Below are 22435 nucleotides of genomic sequence, written 5' to 3' on the forward strand. Positions count from 1 at the left end.
CGCCGGACACGAGGCGCTTTTAAATTACTACGCTAAACATTAAAGTGATTTTAATCATAAACACAATGCAAAAAAGACTGTTTTCACGTAGCAATATTTGCGATTAACAATCAGAAATATTAACATCATTTATTTCCCCTAACGATAAGCGATACTTTCTTATGACTTATCGCACAGAGCTCAAAATTGCATATCAAAAATGCAGTTTCGATTTCGTCCAACTAAATCAGTTGTTGCTTACTGCGCGGGGTATAGAGTCGAAGTTAGTTTTTTGTAGATAAGGGATGGTTTGGATAGGTCGGCTTGTGTCGCACAGGGAGGCGGCACGCGGCACGCACTCCGCGGCGCTCGACCCACGCGCGTGCACGTGTCGGTTGCTGCCGCGACTTCCTCGACCGTGCGCACGTAGCTTTACTTCGCAATCATGAAATTATTACTGACCCAGATAATTTTTTCAGGCCAAAAGAATTTGTGTTAATTGATAATGTTTAGTGACTTATAACTATTGCAATTTTGGGATTTTTTCGAGAATAGTTTTTGTGATGTGATTTGAAATTTTACTAAAACTTTAAAGTTCTTCATTTCTACTGGCTTATGAGTTTTCACACAAAGCTGTTTTAAGCGATGGAATCTTATCATCACCATCGTCACATGGAGCAGAGTAACCTGCAAGGTCAAACTCAGAGTTCTCAGTGGGGCTATGGGACATGGGGTCCACCGGCCCCTGCGCCGGCGCCACCTCCTCCGACCTCACGCAGTAAACGGGCACACTCTGAAAGCGAAGACGATGCATTCTCCGAAGAAAGCAGTAAGGATGCGCAGTAAGTTATCACATCAAATATAATAACATTTAAATTATAAAAATAATTTAATTACATAGTGACAAATTAAATTAAATTATATGTTTTTATCGTGAGAGGATAGTTGCAAAGATCTTATTTCCAATTAGCATAGTGTGGCGTCTCATATAGGGCCCGCTATGTAAGGTACGCAATATTGTAATAATTAAACATTAAAAAGGTGTAATATTTTAATCAAATTAAATCATCACGGGTAAATAACACGATATTATCCTTAAATTTGTTTAGTAACAGAGGTACGGGACAGTTCTGAAAGCAACCAGCTAAAGAAACTGGCTTCCACATCTTTCCTTATTTCAAAACACACACAAAGAAAAACAGTAAAAAAAATTAAATAAGTAAAGTAATGAAAATGTTAAGTGAATTTTGTATTAGAATGTATGTGTATTTGGTGTGCGTGTTGTAACGTTATTATGTTTAGTTTCAATAGAGTAATGTACTTATACTCTACAAATTCGTTGATTGACAAAATGTCATTTTCGAAATTTCATAAAGTCCATACTTTAATGTGGTTTGGTTTAATCTGCTACGCTTTTCTAAAGTTAATTTACATTCATGGAAGTCGCCTCGTAACCGAAGGCTACGCCGCGCGACCGTAGACAGCGCTACGAAATGTTTAATTAAAGCACAAAAAACATTATACTAATCAATTACAATCAACGATTATCTTTGTAATTAACTGTAGTAATCAGAATTTAGTATTGTAAAAATTATAATACTTTGCCGTTCTGAGCTTCTAAAGCTGAGCCTGCGGTGAAATGTCGATAAAAAAATTAACTCACATTATCTGAAACGACGCGCGCGCCACCTCCCTTTTCCTTACTTTATTAATAAGGAAATATTCTCACATAAGCATAAACTATAACTGTGCAATGTTTTAATCTTATCTTATATCTTTAAACGAGCAATTCTTGTATATAAATTTAAATATAATCTGAATCTCGGAAACGGCTCCAGCGATTTTCGTAAAATTTAGTATACAGGGGATTTCGGGGGCGATAAATCGATTTAGTTAAGATTTATTTTCAGAAAATGTTGTTTTATTCGTGTTTTCAATCATCAACTTTGTCGATAATCAACTTAAACACATCCTTTTTTTTATTGAAAGAAAATAACAAACAATATAATACAATGTCAATATGTAATTCGCATTTAAATATAATTTCTAAAAAAAAGAAAATATAAAAAAAAACCGTCATCCTTAAGTCTATTCTAATGAACGAAGCGCGAATGCTCACACGCACGCATGCAACACGAACGGACAGACAAAATCAATACTCGTCTTAAATAGGTTCTTTTTTACATGGAGAGCATCTTACAGCCCACGTGATCTTAAATGCCATCGCATAAACAGTGGCAATGCCAATGACACAGCTATGTACCCCTTCTTCTTCTTTTTCTCCGTCTTATCCCACTAGGTGGGGTCGGCATAGCTAATTTTTCTCTTCCATTCTCTTCTATCAGCTGTCATCCCAACACGCACTCCTCTCTCTCTCTCATATCGTCATTCAATCTGCGTACCCCTAAATATACAAAAACTGCTATGCTATCTTTTTTGCACATAAAATTGAGCAATCACCGTTGTTTCTCCAAGGTCACCCGGGGGAGACTCTTGTCAATTAATGACAAGAAAAAGACGTCGCGGCGTCATAGAGAAGAAACGCAGAGATCGGATCAACACATCTCTTACCGAGTTGAAGAGGCTAGTGCCGGCCGCGTGCGAGAAGCAGGGCAGCGCCAAACTAGAGAAGGCGGAGATCTTACAGCTGACCGTGGACCATCTCAAGATGTTGCACGCTAAAGGTTAGAGTAACAAACTAAATATTTTCTTCGATTATGGCGATTTTTTCTGGTGGTAGGACCTCTTTTGAGTCCGCGCGGGTAGGTACCACCACCCTGCCTATTTCTGCCGTGAAGCAGTAATGCGTTTCGATTTGAAGGGTGGGGCAGCCGTTGTAACTATACTTGAGATCTTAGTACTTATATCTCAAGGTGGGTGGCGCATTTACGTTGTAGATGTCTATGGGTTCCACCAGGTTAACACCAGGTGGGCTATGAGCTCGTCCACTAAGCAATAAATAAAAAAAGAATCATATACATAATCAAATATCACTTTAACAGGTTAACCTCGGGTTCATTATTTTCATTTCATTATTTCCGGTATTTCGAATTCTTTACAGTTTTCGTGGTCACAGACGGAATATTGTAATTAAGATCTTCTGACCGATACAGAGCTTTGAAATAGTCTAGACAGATGTACACCGCGATGATTTCACGACCAGTCTGGTGTAAACTAATTACCGGAGATCATAAACATCTTTTTTTAAGATTTTTGAAGTGAAACTTCTTTAGGCGCATGAGGGTAAAATTTTTACAGAACGTCACGCAGGTATGCAACGGAAGTGACATCAAACTACTATTGAAATTAAGTACCGTACTTGTCAAATGTCAGTAGTAGTAGTTGTTGTATTTTTCCAACTGGAAAGGTAAATGTATCATACCATATAGCCTAATATTTTATAATTTTTTTGTGAAAAATGTTAATAGGAATTGAAATGAAATGAAAAGAATTTGGAACATTAATCAAATAGCATGAAATTAAATTAGTCAATTTAATTGGCAAAATATTAGTCATTTACAATTTAGAAATCTAAACATAATGTGACTGTCAACACTGAGGTTTGAGATTGACATTTGACAGACTTTTGGCGGGAACCTTCCTTTTTCCCTTCCTCTAAGTCTCGAAAAACTAAAGTTTTAGATTTGTATTATCTAAGTTTTTAATTATTAATTATTATTAATCTAGTAAGCAAGACTTATAAATTAGTTCTCCAAAAAAGTTTCACTTCTGACATGTGTACTTTGTACGCACGCACTTTTATTTTCTTACTTATTCGCTGGTAGCCTAAGAAGCTATTCTAGCTAATCATAAACATCACTACGTGATTGCCTACCTTAAAACATGAGGTCGTTGGGTCATTTGTACTGTATAATGACTGTCTCAACCTTCAAATCAGGATACATGATTGTTTCGCGAGAGAAATAAGCAGGATGGCGGTACCTGCCCGTGCGGCACTACAATGCGACTTACCACCTGTAAAATAGTTTTTAAGTAAATCAGCAAGAGCCCCATAGGTATGTCAGTATGATCCTAATTCTAAATTCTGTTTGTCCCACGGATTTGCTCCAAGAAATTAATGGAATTGAACCTACATACATCTCTCCTTCATTTTTTATACATAAAAAAAAGTTAATTGCGGTAACCTGCCAGTTAACCGTTAGCTTCCGTTTCCTCTCAACACAAAAGACGTCCATAACGGTGTTGCCAAAATAATAAAAAGCAGAAATCTGCTATAGTATTCGATTCAAAAAAATACAGTTGCTGTCACTCAAAAAGGTCTCTTCAATATCTCGGAAAATAAAAATAAAACTTTACTTCGTCAGTAGATCGATTTAGTTAATAGTCAAAATTTGTTAGGAATTTTTTATTCTTCCGCAAATAATGCTCTTAAAACTCAATATTTCTAATATATACAACAATTTAGCATAAGCATGGCATATGTCATTGTTGAAAGAGAGCGAAAAAAATACGATTTCTCAATGAACATTTATTAATTGTATTTTTTTGTAACGAATATATTAAAGAGAATTATACAAGCAGTTGCAATTCAATTATTGGAGTATAAAAGTAATTTTATAAATTTTCCATAAAATACTCGTGAACATGAGGACAACATAACAGACTTCTTCCTTAATTTTCTACACAATAAAGGGCTAAAGGGTCAATGTACTCTTGGTCAGTTAAAGTCGCCTCTGTGCTTGCTATTTTTACTTTATCAAGCCGTGCTATTTATTATATTTTCTGTGCGTTATAAAGCAGAAAAAAGAAGATATTTTATTTAAACTTAACCTTAATAGGTTTTTAAAAATCCTGTTTCTAAAGTTAATGCGTAAACTTGCAAAATCTACACAAGTGACTTATGGTCGAATTTTTTGCCCGAGGAGTCGTCCTAAAGATACCTGAGCAACGGGAGCAAGCCTCTAATTAAAACCCACAAAAACAGCCCACATGGCGCGTCCGTAGCCACCTACACGGGGCCACGTTCCGGGTTCCCACGGTTCGTTTCCGGGTCGGGCGTCGAGCAGGTGCGCATTACTGCACACAAAGTTGCGATGCTTAAAGATATTTTACGCATTTCAACGTAAAAGGTTGACTTACATTCAGTAGCTCTATAGCTTGACGACTGTTAGCATCGGTGAGCACATTTAATAAGTTTTACTTCAACAATTTACAACTTTACTACCGTTTTCGCGATTTAATCAATTTTATGCAATAATATTTTTTTTCATCTTTCTCTAGCATGAGCGTTAGAAGGGGATGTACGGTCCGTTAAGTGTCCAACAGCTGGTGACATCTAATACATAATGTATGCACATAGTACCTCCCCGCGCACATAATGTTTAGTTATGTGTAAATTACATTCAAGCCAACACTTGCTCGCCTTCCAACTATATTTGCTACTAGCGCCCTCGCTTCACTTCGGAAACTGTAATTTATTATTGATTTCTCCACTATTTAATGGATGTTATTCTACATATAAACCTTCCTCTTCAATCACTCTATCTATTAAAAAAACCGCATCAAAATCCGTTGCCTAGTTTTAAAGATTTAAGCATACATAGGGATATAGGGACAGAGAAACCGACTTTGTTTTATACTATATAGTGATGAAACAATAAGCTTTTTAAATCAATTCATTTAATTACTTTTTAAAAATACTTCCGAAAGCCATTTGAAACAATCGGCTAGTTTTGTGGTCTCGCGGTCGCATCATTAAAACCTTTATGTGCAGCGTCAATGAAACCGCATCCTCTCCGGTCACGGGTTCCGGTCTTCACTCGCCAAATTGAACTAAAAGAAAATAAAGTTTTAAAAGGTTTACCCTTGTTTTCGGCCTGCTCCTATTGTTTCACGGAGTCAGTTACTTCCTTTCTATTAGTGGACACGCCTTACCGATTATCATTCAACGAGAAAACGCCGCGGTACACTCACCCTCTTATCGTGGTCGCCATTTAACTACATATCCGACTCAGGTGATGGGGAAAATACACAGTGCCGCCGTCACCCAAAAAACATCCCCTATCAGATCCTCCCGATCCATTCTCGGTGCTTTTAGGTGCCACAAGCACCGGTCACCGTTCTCGTCGAATTTATCGAATGCAACGAAGAGTTCGTCGTATAACCTAGCCCATAGACACAATACGCTGAGTTTCTCGCCGGATCTTTTCAATGGGTCGCGATTCCGATCCGGTGCTAGATTCAGCGAAAAACTGCTCTTGCTAGGGTTAGTGTTGCCAAGTTAACCCCCGTCAGCTCACCTAACAGTCCACGTAGCTGGACTAACTATTTAAGCTACCAGCGATTAGGTAGGGGAGAAAACCAACTGTCGCTAAGTGTCATCACGTCACTAAGTGTCAACTGTCATCACGCTTCTACTGGCTTCTATTTTATGCCTCTCTACATGTATGTAATGGAATCTTTGGACGGGATTTTTACCCCTCCACTACGTTGGATTAAATTGAAATTTAGTACTCATCAAAGTCAAAGGACAAATTGTTTTGATGTCCTGTTTTGACACCCCGCGCCTTTTACATTGGAATTAATTACTTTGTTGATAATTTAAATTTATAATTATTTGATTACATACTTTTTTTAAATTAATATTTAGGTTTTGTTATAGTAATATAGCTTGGCTATTCACTACGAGTAAACTATGTTTTCTGCTTTCTAAGTAGGTACATATAATTTTATTTCTATATCAAGAGATTATTTGTACAACAATCATAAGCCACACAGTATCACTTTTCACGACTTTTAAAAGATCTTAAACAAACAAAAAAAACGGTTCCTAAAACATTCTACTATCAACCCTATTACCATTAAATAGAATTCAAATAATGTTTCACTATTGCAGATTGATACAAAAGCATATGGTCAAGTTTAGGGTCTGTCATTCAATTGGGTCAGGTAGTGAGCCTTATACCTTATACCTGGCGCCACAGGAAACCAATTATAAACTACCCAGTACATTATACTGCAGTCATTAGTTACGTCCTCTGATCCACTGCATACGGCGTGTCCTGGCCAGCACAGGTTCCACATCTTCATAATTCTGCCGCAGTGCAATCAAAAGCTCCGGATTGAGTGCGTCGGCAGATATGACAAAGCTATGAGACTTCATTGTTTAAAGTTTTTATTTATTTATTGCTTACATGGTTGGATGAGCTCAGAGCCCAACTGTTTTTAAGTGGTTACCGGAGCCCATAGACATCTACAACGTAAATGCGCCGCCCACCTTGAGATATGAATTCTAAGGTCTCAGTATATTTACAACGACTGCCCAACCCTTCAAACCGAAACGCGGCACGGCAGAAGTAAGCAGGGCAGCAGTAGACATTAATGTTTTTATTTCTCTGAATACTGCAGTAGCAGCCTCCTAACTTCATATGTGATATGGACTTATCTACTTATATTCGCTAATAAAAAAATTTAACTGATAGCAATTATAAAAAATAGCGTAAGTACCCACAAATAATGGTAATTCGCATAGATTTGCTATCAAGCTCTTATCATATCGTGGCGGGGTGCGTGGGAAAGAGGGTGGCTGGAGTGTCCCACCCCACACCCCCTGTAAAGCTCACTGTAAGTGAATTATGATAATTCCGACTGTCCCCAAAGATAGCATAAATGTAAATTTATACTTCATTGTTGATTATCACAGAATTTATAAAAATAAGTAGGTATTTAACAGATTTTTCATCTTAAATTTTTTTATTGCTTAGGTAACACACCCACTTAAGTGGCTGTGTGGCGAGCTCACGGCCCAGGTGCTGTTAAGTGGTTAACGGAGCCCATAAACATTTTTTTATTTTTATTTATTGATGTACAAAACAAATTACAATCATTACAGTACATATTAGCTAAATCGTACAAGTATTACCTAGATCTAATCTGGATTGCAATCTCAGCGTGTGTATGTGCACTCAGCAAACCCGTATTAATGTACATAGCTTTGGCTATTGAATACAAAATGGCAAATAAGAATTAAAAACTACAAATAAAAATAAAATTACAAGTTCCAGAAAAAAGAAAAACAAAACAAAAAAATGTTGTAGCCGCCACCCACCTTGAGATAGGAGTTCTAAGATCTCAGTATAGTGAACTATAATATAATTGACTATACAAATTTTTCGTGGTAGTTAGCAGTTCGCAACTGCAATTGTATTAGCCGTGTCTCCAATCCGAGAGGAGCTACATAGGTTCAACAAAATCTAAGATTACAAACGTATAATTAAAATCATATCAAAGCTCGGGTACTTAATCTGCATCTCTCATATCCGGAGCACGCGCTGTATTGTGCGCTCAGTGACAGGCGGAAGCGAGTAGCGAGAAAAGGGTTGTCACACCTGCGTTCCGGGCGCACAAAAAAATTATGATATTATTATAAACAGTAATGGTTCTGTCGGTACTACTTAGGTTGTTTTGCCGCCAAATTAGTTAGCAAAATGATGTTTCGCAATTTCTATTATAATACCGTGGTTCTTACATGATACATGAATTCAAAGGCGAAATTTGATGTTTCAACTTTTTTGTATTTTAAATAGCGAATAATAACAAAATCCTAATAAATACATACATTTCACTATGATAAATATTTTGTTTCGTAAACACTTTATAGTGTACCTACAAACTTCTCCATTAGTGTAATATCAAAGTAACGTTCGTTCAATTGAAAATTTATTGGAGCGATCTCTAAAACTGTAGCATATCAAAGACATCGAGGAACCGGAAGAAAGTAAAAACACAATAAAGGGGAAATCAGTATTAGAAAGTTTTATTAAAAAATAAATGAATTCTATAGATGTCTTAATAGATTTGAATTAATGACAGCTAGGCCATTACAGATCCTGGCAAATCCTAACGACGAGTGGGCCGTGAGCCCATTCTCACTCGTCTAAACAATATAAACTACATAATATGTATTATTTGAAACACTTAAAATTGTTAAAGAAGAAGGGTCAGTTTTGGTCTCTTCTACAAGTCGCGAAGACTTACCGTTATCAGTAGTGTTATCAGTTTACGAGTCCCGATCTCTCGAATACTCTTCGTCTGTGACTGGACAACGATATTAAGCTTTCAAACTCTTGAAAACTTAAAATCATAGTTAATACATTTCTAGTTTGGTTCCGAGATAAGCCCGAGCAAAAATATGGAGCGTTATAACAGAAGAATGCTCGTGACCAAGGATTTAGATTTTATACTCTAAAATAAATGATGATGGGACTCGTACAATTTTATATAACAAAATAAAGTGGCAATTTCGTTGAAGTGTTTGATTTGTAGTTATATGTAAAAACAGTAACTGTTACCCGCGACTTCGCCGCGTGGTCAAGAAAAGGTGCTAATATATTTTTTTAAATATAATAATATAGTTTCCGGGGGTAATAAGAGTTTTTTGGGAGGAAATGTAATGTGATGTGAGTGGAAAAATGTATGTCACTCTCCTGACCTAACTCTATCACTTTAACAAAAACAAGACAGTCCATTTCTTCGTTTCGACGTAAAAGAAGGACAAACATACACCACTTTTAAATTTATAATATTAGTGTGGATAATAATTAAATATTTCATGGAATGCACAATGATCGAGCAATTATTCCACTTTGGTAATAAGCTGCTTAAGCGATGAATATTGGCTATCTATGGCTGATTTGACTGTCTATAGGCGACTGTGATCAGTCACCATCATATGGTGGTGGATTAGAAGGCAATAAAAAATCATTGTTTATCTTTAATCGTTGTATCCAGATAATATGGCACAAAGTCACCCTAACTTCTGGTAGGTATCTTATACTAGTCACCCCTTTACCTTACTCCAATAGCCCAGTACCCTACCCAAACATCTGAGACCTCCGATCCAAATAGAAACGATCAAGTGATCTTTACTGACATTATAGGGTGCTACGGCTCAACATGTTTTTGTTTTTTATCGGAAGAAAACCGGAAATATGGGGTTCCCGTTACGTTTTTTATATCTTTATCCCGCAAATACAATTCACTATTATCTTTCTCTGTCTTCCAGAGGGCTGCGTTGAATAGCTTGTTTTGTACTTTGATGTTTAAGATGACGATTCTTTTGAGAACAGTTCATTTAAATGCAAGCTTCACGTGTATTGCTATTTGACTCTAAAAATGGGGAGAATATATTTTAATACGTGTATCATAAGACAGCAGATGTGACCAATAAATAATCAGAATTTTGCACAAATATTTTTGTCACTCTTTTGGCTGTAGCTATTGTAAAGAATTCATTCTTCCTATGAGCCAACAGACGTTTACTGCTGCTTACTGATGGTAGGACCTCTTGCGAGTCCGCACGGGTAGGTACCACCGCCCTGCCTTTTTCTGCCGTGAAGCATTAATGCGTTTCGGTTTGAAGGGTGAGGCAGCCGCTGTAACTATACTTGAGACCTCAGAACTTATATCTCAAGTGTGTGGCGCATTTACGCTGTAGATGTCTGTGGGCTCCAGTAACCACTTAACACCAGGTGGGCTGTGAGATCGTCCACCCATCTAAGCAATAAAAAAAAACATAAACCTCCCTCAAGCCTCGCCACAAAGACCGGTCATGCGCTGCCTGCTTCCAGCGGATCCCCGCAAACCTCAATGGGTCGTCGGTCCATCTTCTGGACTACCCAGGACTAGCCTACACACGCTATGAAGAATTCATTACATTGATTTAATAATAAAGTAATAAAATAAAATTTTCATTCTGATCTTTTGTCAAGGAAACCGGATATTTTTCATGTTCATATGGAAGTCAGATTTCCGGTCGTGACATTGTACTCATATGTATGGGTTACGGTAGCCGCTTAATACCAGCTGGGCCGTTAGATGTTATCGATGTATGCTTAGCACAATATAATTTTTGAAGTCTTGTTCCACTTCAAGTAGTTTCAGTATTTTAGAAATGTTTAATAACATGTTTATATTTTTACAGGTCTGGACACATTCGCCTACGACCCTCAGCGATACGCGATGGACTACCACAGCATCGGCTTTCGAGAATGTGCAGCCGAGGTCGCGAGATACCTCGTTAGTTGTGAAGGCCTCGACATCCAGGACCCTCTGCGTCTTCGTCTCATGAGCCACCTCCAATGCTTTGCCGCGCAACGTGAGCTGGCAGCCAAGTCCACGAACTGGGGCTACCCTCAATACCCCACACCTGTGGCTCCTCAGCCCCAGCATCCGACCGGTTACACGGAGCTGGGACACAGACAAGACTTACCTATAACAACTGCTTCGACCACCGTGACCGCTCCGGCGATTGCTGCACCTTTGTCCGCAGCTCCAAGTTATCCACACTACCCTCCCGGACCTCCGGCACCACCAGCCCCACCCGGCCCTCATCCGGCGCCGCCAGCCCCGCATTACCCTACTCCGTACCCTCATCCACCGCCCCACCACCAGTATTCACAAAACAGTTCCAAGCCTTACAGACCGTGGGGCGCGGAGTTAGCTTATTAATTCTGTATTGAACATGGAGTTTGCGCTAAGTGTTGGTAGTACAATTAAGCGTTTGTCATCTGTTTTTATAAACTAACTAGATCAATATGAGACATTTTACCAAAAAAACAGATTGCGTCGAATATTAAACAGTTTCTTTGCCAGAACACTGTTGTTCAGTGTGCTTAGTCCGAGTTTTTTAACGTTCCCGATAGCGTAAAAGCTAGCTCATATTTGTATGGAATGGGTTCGTTTGTCTAAGTTTGCCGTTAGGGGCGCTGTTCCAACTGCATACAATATTGGGTTAACTTTTACGCTATCGAGAACGTTAAAAAACTCGCACTAAACACACTGGTCTCATAGATGTTCAGCGGAGAATAGCGGTTCCTACCAGTGTAGTTACCACTCAAGCACTGGTAATAGTTGGTTTATTGAAATACGTGACAGGCAAATGTTGAGGGATCTCATACCTAAAGTCAAAATTATAACAAGAAAATCTTTAACGAGATGTATAGAATATAGTTTTATATACAAATGAAAATATTTTATAAGATTGTGTGATATTAAAATTAAAGATATTTACATTAATAATGTGACAGAAACGTGAAGGTCAAAATGTCGAAGAGAAAACTTAAATAAATACGGAACAAAATAGTTTTAGGGCCATAGGACATTTTGATGTGTTTTTGCAAATATTTGGGGACCATAACGAAGCTTTAACTATGTGTTTGTTGAATGTGAGATTTGCTTTGACGATTTTATGTCAAAGGGACGTCGCGGTCTTTTGACGGACTTCCTACGAATTTAAAAATATCTTTGAACAAATGGTTGTGAAAGATTCAATTATTATAATGTACGTATTAAGTATTTCAAAGATTTAAAAAAAAGGACTGAATTGCTGATCATATACTGCATACTTAGAACTATCAAAAAGCTACTTTAGCTAAGCACTTATCGATAAACCGAATCATAGTAGTTTTAATGCTAGGGATATATTGTTATGCTGGAAGCCTCACATAGTACTACAGGTTATATGGTACATAGTACATTCAATATATTCTATACTTGAACATTACTTATACAAGTCATTGTGTTTCGAGTGACCTTTAATAATAGCTATAGTTAATATTGTTCTTTGCTTCAATTGCGAAATAAAACAGAATAAAATATTTTCTTTATTCAGTCACTCTTTTGAATGTCTCATTAAAAATTTGTATATTTAGTTTCAAGAAATAATTTTCGATTTTGTTTTGTAAATAATATTTTTTTATTTGTATATACGTGCGTGATCTAAAAATAGACAAAGGGAGCGAGAGAATAAATTATTATTTTTAATAAAACTTGGGTTTTTTCTTCATAGTTTATTATACAGAGAAGTTCTTTTTTTATTGCTTAGATACGTGGACGAGCTCACAGCCCACCTGGTGTTAAGTGGTTACTGGAGCCCATAGACATCTACGGCGTAAATGCGCCACCCACCTTGAGATATAAGTTCTAAGGTGTCCGTATAATTACAACGGATGCCCCACCCTTCAAACCGAAATGCATTACTGCTTCACGGCAGTAATAGGCAGGGTGGTGGTATCTACCCGTGCGGACTCACAAGAGGTCCTACCACCAGTAATTACGTAAATTATAATTTTAAGGTGGACGAATCACAAACCGTAATTGGGATAAATTGTAGTTACCGGAATTTAAATTCTGCACGTGGGCTCCCCTCCCCATACTTGTCGCTGTTATTTGCTCGGCTCCGATGCTGTTGGCATTTCATTAAATAAAATTAAGCTAAACTCGTAACCTGAAACGTGACGTAGAAATCTCAACTGAATAGTTTAACCGTCCGCACGACGACACTACGTAGGTACATATAATTCAATTAATATTAACTTACCTCCGTAAATTAATTATATGATTTCGCATACAAATAACTACCGTTAAACGAGTCAGCCACTAAGCATGACGGTGACATTAAGCACAGGTGCGAAGGTAAATGTTCAACGCCGTTCAGTGTGACGATGAAGGGGTGAATACCACCGATGCGTAGACTAGGAGCTAGCTGCAACCTGTTGATCAATAACGATTTTAAAAAGGTCGATTGCAATTTATTTAGCACATTATTTTGTCCTATTTAAGAGATACTAGTTTATAATTTTTTCTGAGGTCTTCGTGAATTGTCGATGCATTTAGAAGTGCTGGAAAACACTCATATAAAAAATGCCAACAAAAGAGTTTGGTAAGCCGTATGTTAATTATAATCAGCGTTCGTAGGCTTTCTATTTTGTTTTTCTTTTTATTGCTCAGACGACGTAAACACGACCACCGACCTTTGATACGAGTTCTAAATTGTCTAAATACCAGGCCATAAACTCAAAAAAAAAAAGAGTTCTAAATCTCAGTTCTATAGTACAATGGCTGCTTCACCCTCCAAACTAGTAAATTTTAGTTGGCAATAGGGTATGTGTGTAACACCAAGTGAGCCGAGAGCACTAGCTCATTAGTCCATAGAAATCTCCTAGCAAATGCGGCCACACCACTTGAACCTGTTAGCAAACCCCATCCCCCTGGCTGAACCTTTGCTCGCCCGCCTGTCCTGGTGAAACATGACATCATAGATGGCTTGAACGCTAGATCGTATTCGACTTCAGTGTGCTTATTGCGAGTTTTTTATCCTTCTCGATCGCGTAAAAATTATGCAATCTTCAAATTATCAAATCTTCTCCGTGGATCGCGTTTCCGATCCGGTGGTAGATTCTGCGAAGCACGACTCTTGCTAGGGTTCGTGTTAGCAACGTCGTCAGGTTTGAGCCCCGTGAGCTCACCTACTAGTTAAGGTTACGCTGAAATAGCCTCTCAAGGCTCTCAGCTTAGGTAGGAAAAAAAACTGTATTTGCATTATAAAAAAACTAAAACACAACTTGACATCCCAAACACTAACATCACTAGCTCCTTGTCCACATGAGGGTCAAACACGACCGTCCCACTGCACCAACTATGGGATACTTCCACCCCTGTGTTTCCCACGACCGCCGTCGCTTTCCTTCGTGAAATAAAACTATATTTGCGTCTCATTCTCGCATTACTTCCTCAGGAAGGGTGCAAAAACTTGACGTTTTTACTAGTTCGTGTGCTGATGGTTTTTTAGAAGCGTGTGTTGACCTTTATGTAGTGTGCTAATAATTTAATAAATTGATCACTTAGGGAATATTTTTGTTTAGGAACAAACAGTTTGAAGACTATACACTAACAAGAAAACTAAACGTCGGTGGTTTCTTGCCCTGAACTGCGATTTCCGAACAAAAGGTGAACTTTGACCTTCTCGCTATTTACAGCGAATAGAGTGGACACAGCAGAATTGGTTCCTAAAACAAATAAAATACGAAACACCCGTCTGTATTATTATTTCATGAACCAAATAAAGTAATGTTCGTAAGTGTTCAAACTAGTCAGGCGTACGGAGACATATTTGAAATGAACACATTCAACCACGGAGACCGCACACATTACCTCCACCCACGCGGCGAAAAGGTCACATAATACACTTATCAAATATACATATTCTCTTTATGATTTTATTTAGAAGGTAATGTCTGGAACTAATATGCCTGTGTCTACACTGTCTCGCTGTACACTGAGCCATTGTGTCTCTAAGGACAATACAAGCTATATATTTCTCGAGGTTGGGAGATATTTACTTGTGGTAGGACCTCTAGTGAGTCCGCGCGGGTAGGTATCACCCTGCCTATTGCTGCCGTGAAGCAGTAATGCGTTTCGGTTCGAAGAGTAGGGCAGCCGTTGTAACTATACTTGAGACCTTAGAACTTATATCTCAAGTTGGGTGGCGCTTTTACGTCGTAGATGTCTATGGGTTCCAGTAACCACTTAACACCAGGTATACTGTGAGCTCGTCCACCGATCTAAGCAATAAAAAAAACCATGGAATATTTGTAAAGGTTTCCTTCTGAGAGAAGCGCCTTGTGAGCCCGCACGGGTAAGTAAAGCAATGAGGAATAAATGTGGTATTAAAAAAGTGACACTTGGAATCCCATAGACACAGCTCACTGAGTTTCTCGCTTGAGTTGACGTTGAGCCCGTGAGCTCACCCATTCGTCAGGGTGTAGCTTAAATAGCCTCATAGGCTACGACCGAATAGGTAGCAAAAAAAAGATACTTGGCAATCCTGTTTAAAAGTGGGTCTCAGAATGAGTGGCCATTTAAGTTGTTGATGTCTAGGGACTTAAACCCTCAACACCAGGTGGGTCGTGAGCTCGTCCACCCATATAAGTCATAAAGAAAATTATAATAATAAATAGTACTTTACTCTTCCTCAACACCTAAGATAGTAACTGAAGGTGATACTTAGTCTTCATCTCGTGACGAGTCAATAATTAAATTAAACATGGTTTTATCTTCACGGCGCCGTTACTGATAAGGAGTAGACACGGTAATGAGCTTACAGTCACGTTTACTATTCTATACGTGACGTATGACATAGATGCCAAGAAATGGATTTTGTTCTTCCTGTTCAACCTGTTGTTGGTTATGATAAATGGAATGGTTAAAAAGTCCGTCCATTTAATTTGAAGTTTGACTTTTTGTCATTTCTCATTTCTCTTTCATTATCAACGGTTATTTAGGTATACCCAAGTGCAACAAAGTGTTTTGTGTCGCACTGCACTGAAATGATTATTTTTTTAAAGGCTAAAGTTTAATGTCGTAGCACTCTTTGACCTGGATACAAAATGTGGTGAACGCCATCATTAATATTTATGGTCTTCCAATCCTCGCTTAAAGTTGAAACAATTCAATCATTTGAAAAAAAAAATTGCTGAAAAACATTAATGAATATTTTTTCAATTTAAACCCAGTTTTGAGTATATGTTTAATATTAACCTCTAGTGAGTCCGCGCGGGTAGGTATCACCCTGCCTATTGCTGCCGTGAAGCAGTAATGCGTTTCGGTTCGAAGAGTAGGGCAGCCGTTGTAACTATACTTGAGACCTTAGAACTTATATCTCAAGTTGGGTGGCGCTTTTACGTCGTAGATGTCTATGGGTTCCAGTAACCACTTAACACCAGGTATACTGTGAGCTCGTCCACCGATCTAAGCAATAAAAAAAACCATGGAATATTTGTAAAGGTTTCCTTCTGAGAGAAGCGCCTTGTGAGCCCGCACGGGTAAGTAAAGCAATGAGGAATAAATGTGGTATTAAAAAAGTGACACTTGGAATCCCATAGACACAGCTCACTGAGTTTCTCGCTTGAGTTGACGTTGAGCCCGTGAGCTCACCCATTCGTCAGGGTGTAGCTTAAATAGCCTCATAGGCTACGACCGAATAGGTAGCAAAAAAAAGATACTTGGCAATCCTGTTTAAAAGTGGGTCTCAGAATGAGTGGCCATTTAAGTTGTTGATGTCTAGGGACTTAAACCCTCAACACCAGGTGGGTCGTGAGCTCGTCCACCCATATAAGTCATAAAGAAAATTATAATAATAAATAGTACTTTACTCTTCCTCAACACCTAAGATAGTAACTGAAGGTGATACTTAGTCTTCATCTCGTGACGAGTCAATAATTAAATTAAACATGGTTTTATCTTCACGGCGCCGTTACTGATAAGGAGTAGACACGGTAATGAGCTTACAGTCACGTTTACTATTCTATACGTGACGTATGACATAGATGCCAAGAAATGGATTTTGTTCTTCCTGTTCAACCTGTTGTTGGTTATGATAAATGGAATGGTTAAAAAGTCCGTCCATTTAATTTGAAGTTTGACTTTTTGTCATTTCTCATTTCTCTTTCATTATCAACGGTTATTTAGGTATACCCAAGTGCAACAAAGTGTTTTGTGTCGCACTGCACTGAAATGATTATTTTTTTAAAGGCTAAAGTTTAATGTCGTAGCACTCTTTGACCTGGATACAAAATGTGGTGAACGCCATCATTAATATTTATGGTCTTCCAATCCTCGCTTAAAGTTGAAACAATTCAATCATTTGAAAAAAAAAATTGCTGAAAAACATTAATGAATATTTTTTCAATTTAAACCCAGTTTTGAGTATATGTTTAATATTAACTTTACGATTTGTATACTCTATATAATATGTTGGTTTATTCAAATGTGATCGAACCACCGTTTTTTCATTCGTTTTTTTTTTTTTTTTTTTTTTTTTTTTTTTTTATGATTGAAAGTTCACTGGTGGCCCGAAGGCCTTTCCAGTTTCACCAGGACACGTGGGCGAGCAAAGGCTCAGCCAGGAGACGTGGGATTTGCTAACAGCCACCCGAGCGCCTCCGAAGGAGACCTAACAGCTCAAGAGCAGCTGCTTCGCGAATGAATCTACTACCGGATCGGAACCGCGACCCGCTGAGAAGATCCGGCGAGAAACTCAGCGGGCTGATGCATGGGTTAGGTTGCACGTCGACCTCTTTGTCGAGTTCGACGAGTACGGTTACCGGGGTCCCTAAGCCTGCCCCTAGTATTAGAGCTGAAGGCATCTAATGCAAAGGTTATTGGATCTGATGGATCCGTAAGGACGTGTCTAGGGCGTCGACGGTGACTGGCTCCTGCATGATCAGGATTCGGGGAGTAGTCAGCGGCGGCAACGATAAGGCGATTATCATGACGCATAGCCTTATCGAAGTATCGTTCCGACGCTGACTTCATGTATTTCCGAATTGATTCGAGGCCCAGGTCGTCGTGTAGGTCAACGTTCCTCACGAACCACGGAGCCCCGACAGCTAACCTGCAAAAGCGGGATTGTAGGGATTGGAGGGTGTCTATGTGTGTGCGGGCCGCGTGAGCGAACACCACACTCGCGTAAGTCATGACGGGCCTTATGCAAGTTTTGTAAAGTGTCACCTTGTTCCGAAGGGACATTTTACTCCGCTTACAGATCATGGGGTAGAGTCTACCGAGAATAAACGCGGCACGGTCACGGACTGATTTTATATGCGGGCGGAATGTCATCGATGCATCCAGGGTAACGCCCAGGTACTTGACCTTCCTGGCCCAGGGTATGGGTTGTCTAAAGAGAGTAATCGGGGGTGTGAGATTCCTCCTCCTAATCCGGGAGGAAATCCGTGTGGAGCTTCCCCTCTGAAATAGCACCGCAGTACTTTTCGCTGGGTTGATGTCTATGCGCCATTTTCGGAACCACTGTCCTAGGGCTAGGGCTGCGCTCTGAAGCTTCTTCGCGATTAGGGACTTATTTCTACTAGAATAGTAAATAGTCGTGTCGTCGGCGAATAAAGCTAAATGGGTCGGCGGCGACCGGGGAATATCGTTGACGAATAAGCTAAATAGGAGGGGTGAGAGGACAGAGCCTTGCGGGACTCCAGCTGTGAGAGGTCGTGGGGAGGAGCGGGTTCCCTCGACTCGATATCGAAAAGAGCGGTTCGACAAGAAGTCCCGTATGATGAGCACGAGACTATCCGGCACGCCCATGTTGAATAGTTTGAAAATCAAACCATTGTGCCAGACTTTGTCGAACGCTTTTGCGACGTCGAAGAAGAGAGCTCCCGTGTATAACGGTTTTGGTCGATTAAGCCCCACAAGAATGTGCTCCGTGAGGCGGTGCACCTGTTGAACGCATGAGTGATTTGTACGGAATCCGAATTGTTCATCGATGAGAATGCCCTTGGATGAGACGAAATCTCTGAGGCGCTTGTAGAGCAGACGCTCATACAGCTTGCCTAGAGACATGAGGAGGCTAATCGGGCGGTAGCTCGTCGGATGATTTTTTGGTTTACCGGGTTTATGTATGCCGATAACGTCCGCTTCTTTCCACACCGCGGGAAAGATACAGTTCGCCATAGCGGCATTGAAAATAGATGCCAACATCACGATGAGTTGGACGGGTAGAAGTTTAATAACGCGGTTAGATATACCGTCGGAACCGGGAGCCTTGCGAGGACGTAGGTCTTTGATCAAGTCTTTAACTTCCATCGGGGTGACGGGTGGTAACGCATCCGAGGGTGGCAAGGAGGCTCTGCGTTCTACCTCACTGTCTACTAATTCTACATGAACAGGGTCCACGGATTGAGTGCTGGGCGTGCACTGGGTTTGCAATGTATCGGCCAGCAGCTCTGCTTTTTCGTCATCATCAAAGGCCGCGAGTTGGCCTGAGGGGCCTACGAGAGGGGGCATAGTTACTACCGTATCCGATTTGAGAGTACGAGCTAAGCGGTAGTAAGACCTTTGGGAGGGCGCGAGTCCTTCTAAGAAATCAGACCATCTGGCATCTCGGACTTCGGCGATGCGAGACTTTACGTCGCGTTGTAGGGCACGCATTCGAGTACGATTATCCGCGGTAGGATACCTGTCGTAGGCCCGTATCGAGGCGTTCTTAGCTCTAAGGAGTTCCCTAATATCGTCGGACAATTTGAAGCGGTGAAGGAAGTCCTCCGCTACAACTTGTTTCGATGACCTATCTAATGTCGAGGTGATGTGTGATGTTAAGATGTCTATGGCTTCAGCGGTATCCTGAGGAGACGGGGTAGAGTCCGGGTTAAACGGGAGCGATGGTGGATCAGATTCAACCAAGCTGATGCCCAGCGTGTGCCAATCCACCACAGTCCTCGTGACGGGAACGGAATCGGGAGCGCGACCGAGCTTCATAACGACGGGACGGTGGTCTGAATCTAACTCTGAAACTACTTCGATCGAGTGTAAGCGCAGAGTTACGTTTTTTAATAACGCTATGTCGAGTATATCCGGGCGATGTGCGATATTTAGCGGGTAGTGAGTCGGGGTTAACGGAGCGACGATATCGAAGGCGAGATCATCGACTAACGCGTCAAGCCGCCTGCCATTCGGGGTTGTGGTGTGTGAGTTCCACCTGATGTGTTTACAATTTAGGTCGCCCGCCAGAATGACAGAGCTCCCCATACCGAGCAGCGCCTCGATATCACTGCTTAGAACGATCTTATCCGGTGGAAGATAAACGGACGCGATAACGATCGGCGCGTGTCCCGTCAGTGAGATTCGGCACACTGATGCTTCGATATTAGCGAGCGCGGGAGGATCGAGCGGGACGCAATGCAGGGCTCTTCTATAGTAAATGACGGTACCACCACCACGGGCAGAGAGCCTGTCGTTCCTGACCATGTTGTAGTTCGCGATTTTAGGGTCACGGCGCGCGGGCTTAAGTAGGGTCTCCTGCACTAAAAAGATATCAATTTGATGGTCACGCAAAAAGTCAGAAACCTGATCACGTTGATTTGCGAGACCGTAAGCGTTAAAAAATCCTATCGTTACGGATAGGGGCTTTATTCTACTTATATACGCCATTGATTACCGGCGGAGTGAGGGGAGGACGTACGTATTTAATGACGCGTATACGTCGGCGTATTCTTGCACAACGGCGATAAAGTGTTGTGCAGTGGAGGCAGCGCGAATGGCGTCGCCCAAAGCGTTAACGCGCTCAAAGTTGATCGACTGAAAGAAGTCGATCGCTAAAGCGAGATTGTCGGACGCGGTCGGAGAGCAAGTCGCGGGAGAGGAACGAGTTGCGGGGGCGGGACGAATCGCGGAGGAGGGAGTTGTAACCGTGTTCGTGTACGGCAGCGGTTTCGCCCAAGCCGAGACACTGGGCACCGGCGCCGGAACGAACGCTGGCTTAGCCTGCGACACAGAGGGTGCCGAGGCTTTGATGTCTGGGCCGGAAGCTCGGAGGCGGTTTTGGCGGGCGACGCGGCGATTTATTTTCGGGGCTCGGGGGCATCCGCGGTAATTTGCGGGGTGACCCTGTGTACGACACAGGACGCAGCTAGGCGGTTCCGTCGCGGTTTTTTGATCGCGAGTGCAGAGGGCCGTGGCGTGATCTCCTAAACACTTGACGCATCGGGGGCGCGCGTGACAGTTACGGGAAGAATGCCCGTATAATTGGCAGTTATGGCACTGGCTAGGTGTGCCTTTCTTGTGTGGGGTTTCGACGGCGATTCCGGAAAGGCTACAGACCGTTCGGATGTTGAATATTTGCTTACCCTCGGGGGTAGGCTGGAGGGCGACGAGAACCATGTTATATGGCTCCCTTCCGCGACCTGTGTGCATGCGGTGTATGGAGTTAACCGGTAGGCCTTGTTCGAGAAGGTCGGCCTTGACTAGCTCGGCATCCAACTCTTTAGGGATGCCACGTATGACGGCACGGAGTTCGCGCTCCTCCTGGAGCGTATACGTGTGGAAACTTATACGCTCCTTACGGAGGTAAGAAGAGAGGGCCCTATGGTCGTCGGGTGTTCGAACCTTAATTTGAATGCCGTTCGCGAGGTTACGGGCATTCGTGAAGTTGATATTTTTGGCCTTAAGGGCCAGGGAAACTCGATCCCAAGCTGCCTTCTCTTGGAGGATTACCGGGGGAGGGGTCGGGGTTTTATTTTGTGCCACCGGACGCGGCGACGGAGTGGCACGGGCTGGAGGCGCAACGGGAGTCTGAGGGCGGGGGCGCGACGCGTTCGCGGCTTTGCTAATTTTAGCGGCCGCGGGAGCTCGAGACTCCGCGGCACGCTTCTTACCCTTTTGTACCAGGGTGAATCCATCCGTCGATGAGACGGGAGCGAGGTCGACCTCCATCTCCGAGTCAGAGTCGGAGGACGAGGAGGCGGGCGCAGGTGACCTACGAGCAGGTGTTTTGGAGGGCACGACGGAGGCTGCGGATGATCGCGCTGCTGGAACGGTGGCCACGGCGGACGACGCAGCAGTTTTACTCGCCAGTATAGGCGACGCGGGAACGGCAGGCACGACGGAGGCTGCGGTGCTCGATGCAGAAGCTTTGCACGCAGGTACAGGCGACGCAGGAGCAGCGAGCTCGGCGGAGTCCACGAGAGGGCTCGCGGTGTGATCGGCCTTGAAGGCCAGAAACTCTGAGGCGAGCTGTGGGTGGCGAAGTCGGAGGAATTCCGCGAATACAGCGTCCATGATCGCTGAGTGCCCAGGTGGGGCGGCCCCGGGTCTTGAAAACACTCGCCTTGCGGCGAGGCCCCAACTTCTCGGACCTGAGCGGTTCTAT

General features: G+C 41.6%; 1 protein-coding gene and 1 long non-coding RNA gene across 2 annotated transcripts; one reads left to right on the forward strand and one right to left on the reverse strand.

Annotated features, from left to right (window-relative positions):
• Window positions 1–296: 296 nt before the first annotated feature.
• Hey (Hairy/E(spl)-related with YRPW motif) lies at window positions 297–12767 on the forward strand. The gene is made up of 3 exons (XM_028171957.2): window positions 297–821; window positions 2455–2663; window positions 10922–12767. The coding sequence occupies exons 1-3, from the start codon at window positions 625–627 to the stop codon at window positions 11446–11448; spliced, it is 933 nt and encodes a 310-aa protein (XP_028027758.2). The 5' UTR covers window positions 297–624; the 3' UTR covers window positions 11449–12767.
• On the reverse strand, window positions 5586–13485 carry LOC149502911 (uncharacterized). Its single transcript, XR_016323110.1, has 3 exons — window positions 13319–13485; window positions 13116–13225; window positions 5586–5772 (listed from the first exon to the last, which is right to left on the reverse strand). It is a non-coding gene; the product is annotated as an uncharacterized LOC149502911 (long non-coding RNA).
• Window positions 13486–22435: the final 8950 nt, after the last annotated feature.

The sequence above is a fragment of the Bombyx mandarina genome, chromosome 05 (assembly GCF_030267445.1).
Source record: "Bombyx mandarina strain Sakado chromosome 05, ASM3026744v2".
NCBI lineage: Eukaryota > Metazoa > Arthropoda > Insecta > Lepidoptera > Bombycidae > Bombyx > Bombyx mandarina.